We start from the raw sequence: 3484 nt of genomic DNA on the forward strand, positions 1-3484 counted from the left end.
CCACTCAAGATGTCAAGTTCTATCCACTCGAGTCAAGGTCTATCAGGTCCTACTTGAATGGGCTTTTTAATTTTGAGTCTGTCCATTAAGTTTTTTTCCCCAAACCCTAAACTAAACAGTCCTTAAAGAGAAGGGCAGAAGAACCCCTTTTCATTTCTCGAAGCTTCGCTCCTCGTCTCTACAACAAATCCCATTTCATTTTAAAACCCTTACTACTAAAATCTCTTCAGATCGTCATCTCTATTTCTTCCATTAATACTCTGTAGATCGTTTTGGTTTGAAATGAGGAACTTTAATAAGCTTACAGTAGATTTAATCTCCAACATCTTAACACGTTTACCAGCTGAAACAGTTCTAGACTGCAAGTTAGTCTCCAAATCCTGGAATAAAGTGATCAGTCATCAATCCTTTTCTCAATCTCACCTGAATCGTTGCCTCAACAATCTTGATTCTGCTGGTGCTTCTGATGGTAAGTTTACCTTCCTTTTTGTGAATAATAATCCACTTTATGCATACAGACAGTTTCATTACTTGGAATATGCTGAGAATTCATCTTCAGAGGAACAACCCTTTCATAGAATTACAAGAATGAAACTAAACCCTGCTCCATTTAAGCATTACAGTGTTACTGGTTGCTGTAATGGTTTAGTTTGTCTTAATGGGTGCTATGATAATGATGGGGAGAATTATGAACCTGTTTATATCTGTAATCCCATCACAAGAGAATGTGTGTTTCTACCTGAATTTGAGAGAACAGATGATCGTGGTGAACGATTGTTGACTGGATTCGGTTATGTTTCTAAGACGAACGAGTACAAGGTGGTTAGAATGTATGAATTGTTGAAAGAACCCGATTCTGTACATGTTGAGGTGTACACCCTTGGAAGTGGCAAGGGATGGAGGAACTTAGGGAAGAAATTCGACAAAGACCTGGATTCGTTTATTTCTATACGTGGCGGTGGCGTGGTTGGCAGTGGACTTGAATCTATTTGTTGGCAGCTGAAAACTGGCAAAGTTGTGATTTTCGAATTGTCTAGTGAAATGATTTACGAAATACCTACAAATTTTTACACTACTTGGGCTTATAAGCTTGGGGTTTTAGGAGGTTGTTTGTCGGGTACTTATTATGATAAAGAAACCGATACTTATGAGATATTGCTGCTGAAGAAGAAGACAGAAAATGGGCCATTCAAGTGGACTGAAGAGTTTAAGCTAAGCGGCATGGATGCTCATGAATGGCTTGCCCTCACGTCTAGGCGTGCACTTCTATGTTGCTCAAAGACAAAGGTCCTAGTTCACGACCTAAATTCTTTATCTTCAAAACTGCTTGTGGATTTTGGCAAGGATAAACATATACATCAAGCAATCCCGCATATCAACACCTTGGTTTCATTAAGAGCATTAGGAGAAGAAAATACAAAAACAATGGAAACAGCTGACATACCCAGAGAGGTACTTGAAGCATACAAGTCCCAATTTGAAAAACAGCAAATGGTAATATGTGTTCAGCAGTAGCAAGGAATATGTCGGTGCGTGCAGCAGTCGCAAGGAATATATCTGCACATGCCTACATTTTAATCTGGTAATTATACCTGTGAATGCTGGTGTTCTTACATAATTGCTATTTCATGTATAAGACTTTATTTTTGAGTTTCCACATTGGGGTTTAGCTGTCTTTCTTGGATAGTTGTGCTTCTCTTTCACTGTTTACTTTTATTAAATCTAAGTGTGATATGCTACGTATTTTGTATACTTTGATATGTGGTGATGGAGTTTTACAGTAGAGTAAGGTCACAACTTAGAGGCATACAGTACCATCGGCAGTTCCACACCTTACTCACTAGCAAATGATTTATAGGTTGTAGCTAGGCAGTAACATGCATCATATGACCCAACTCACCCAGGATGGCAGTACAGCACAACTCTGTTTTACATGATTATTAAGATATAGATATATGAGTTAGAGAATTTCAATCTCTGTAACTATCTAGATGATTTAGTTTCTACCCTGCTTTATCTGTGATTAAGTCAATTTTCCTTCTTTTAATAATGCTACATTTCCGTCTCCACGACAAGGCTCTATTCTAGCTAGGCTCCTTGGGCCATAGTAGTAGGAATTAAACAAATAATGTTTCTGTTGGCGAGGATTTTGGTATCTTTGTCTGAAAGGATGAGGGCATAAATAGCTGATACACCCACTTCACACTGCCATTATCAAACTGTATGTCTGCAGAAGCTGTATTTAGGTTCTTAGTATTGTTAATCCGGTAAATTCTTGTTATTAGTCGTACTGACATATGCTTACGAACTCAGTGCTTAAGTTACACTAGCATTCATCCAACATTCCCTGCTAGAGTATATCTCTCCTGAAATTACTTCTCTCCGTCTATATTCAGTTTTCCCTTTGGCTGTTTCTTTTTTCGAATATTTTGCTTCATTAGAATGGTTGCATCTGGTTCTGCATCATTACCAGCAACCAGTCAGGGGAATACCACCCTCCTTTGTATCTAAAACCATTCCACACACTGAGCTTTAGTGCAGTTGTCAGGATAGTTGTCTATTCTTTTGTAATTTAGTTTCATCAGATTTGTTTCATTTTAGGATATATATCTGGATCCCTTCCAAGCAGAATTGGATTTGGATTGAGTTCCATTGGTTGTTAGAGACTCCATCCCATCTTTTGCTCCCTTGAGGAAGTTAGTTGCCATTCTGTAAATGGTTCTTCATCCTTGAATGTTACCTGCAGTCCGATTATTCAGTCTAGTTTGTTTCTAAGATAAGGGGATTTAGTGCAGATTGTACTACCAGTTGTTGCAGAAACATTTGGTTACCAAGTGATGCTTAAGCCTGGCTCGGGTTTTAGTCGCATAAGGTTGAGTCAGGATCACAAATGTATCTGACTTCGTCTATCTCCCTGATTAACGATTATGGACTATGGAGCTAGTTTAAATCTTTCCCAAATGTGAGATGGACAACGTATTAAACAGATGATGTTTTGGGAGTAAATCTGCAGATTATTCTCGGCCCTGATCCTTAAGCCTTGGCATTGAGCGCACTCTCTCATTTTTTTGAGCTACACCAGAGCACAAATTTGCAGTACAGCTTTCTACGTCTGTATTAAGCATATTGTTTCTCCCTGAAATCTTCAGATTGTTCTATCAGCTCTTTGTTTAATGTTTAGTTATCTGGTAGAACTAAGTTTGGGCTTGATCATGGTTCAAAGTTTGAAGATCCTCCGGTCCGCAGATAAATTTCCAGGACTTGGAAGTTTCTGTGCTCTACTAATCAGCTTTTTGTTCTCCTTTCTGATGGTTTTGTTCTAGAACTTTATCAATTTTTGTATCTGTTCCTCCGTTACAGACTTGGCTATCATTCCCGGCTAGTGGGTTAACCATGACCGGCCCACCGTCTAAAAATCAAACACTGTCTAGATTAAACTAGAAGAATTTTGAATCCGTGCCAGAGTACAACAAGTGTTAACGAA

The 3484-nt window shown here is 38.6% G+C and overlaps 1 protein-coding gene across 1 annotated transcript; it reads left to right on the forward strand.

The window, feature by feature from the left end:
* Positions 1 to 282: 282 nt before the first annotated feature.
* Positions 283 to 1515, forward strand: LOC113295405 (F-box protein At2g23160-like). Its single transcript, XM_026543765.1, has one exon. The coding sequence runs from the start codon at positions 283 to 285 to the stop codon at positions 1513 to 1515; it is 1233 nt and encodes a 410-aa protein (XP_026399550.1).
* The last annotated feature ends 1969 nt before the right edge of the window (positions 1516 to 3484 follow it).

Source organism: Papaver somniferum, chromosome 1 (assembly GCF_003573695.1).
Source record: "Papaver somniferum cultivar HN1 chromosome 1, ASM357369v1, whole genome shotgun sequence".
Classification (NCBI taxonomy): domain Eukaryota; kingdom Viridiplantae; phylum Streptophyta; class Magnoliopsida; order Ranunculales; family Papaveraceae; genus Papaver; species Papaver somniferum.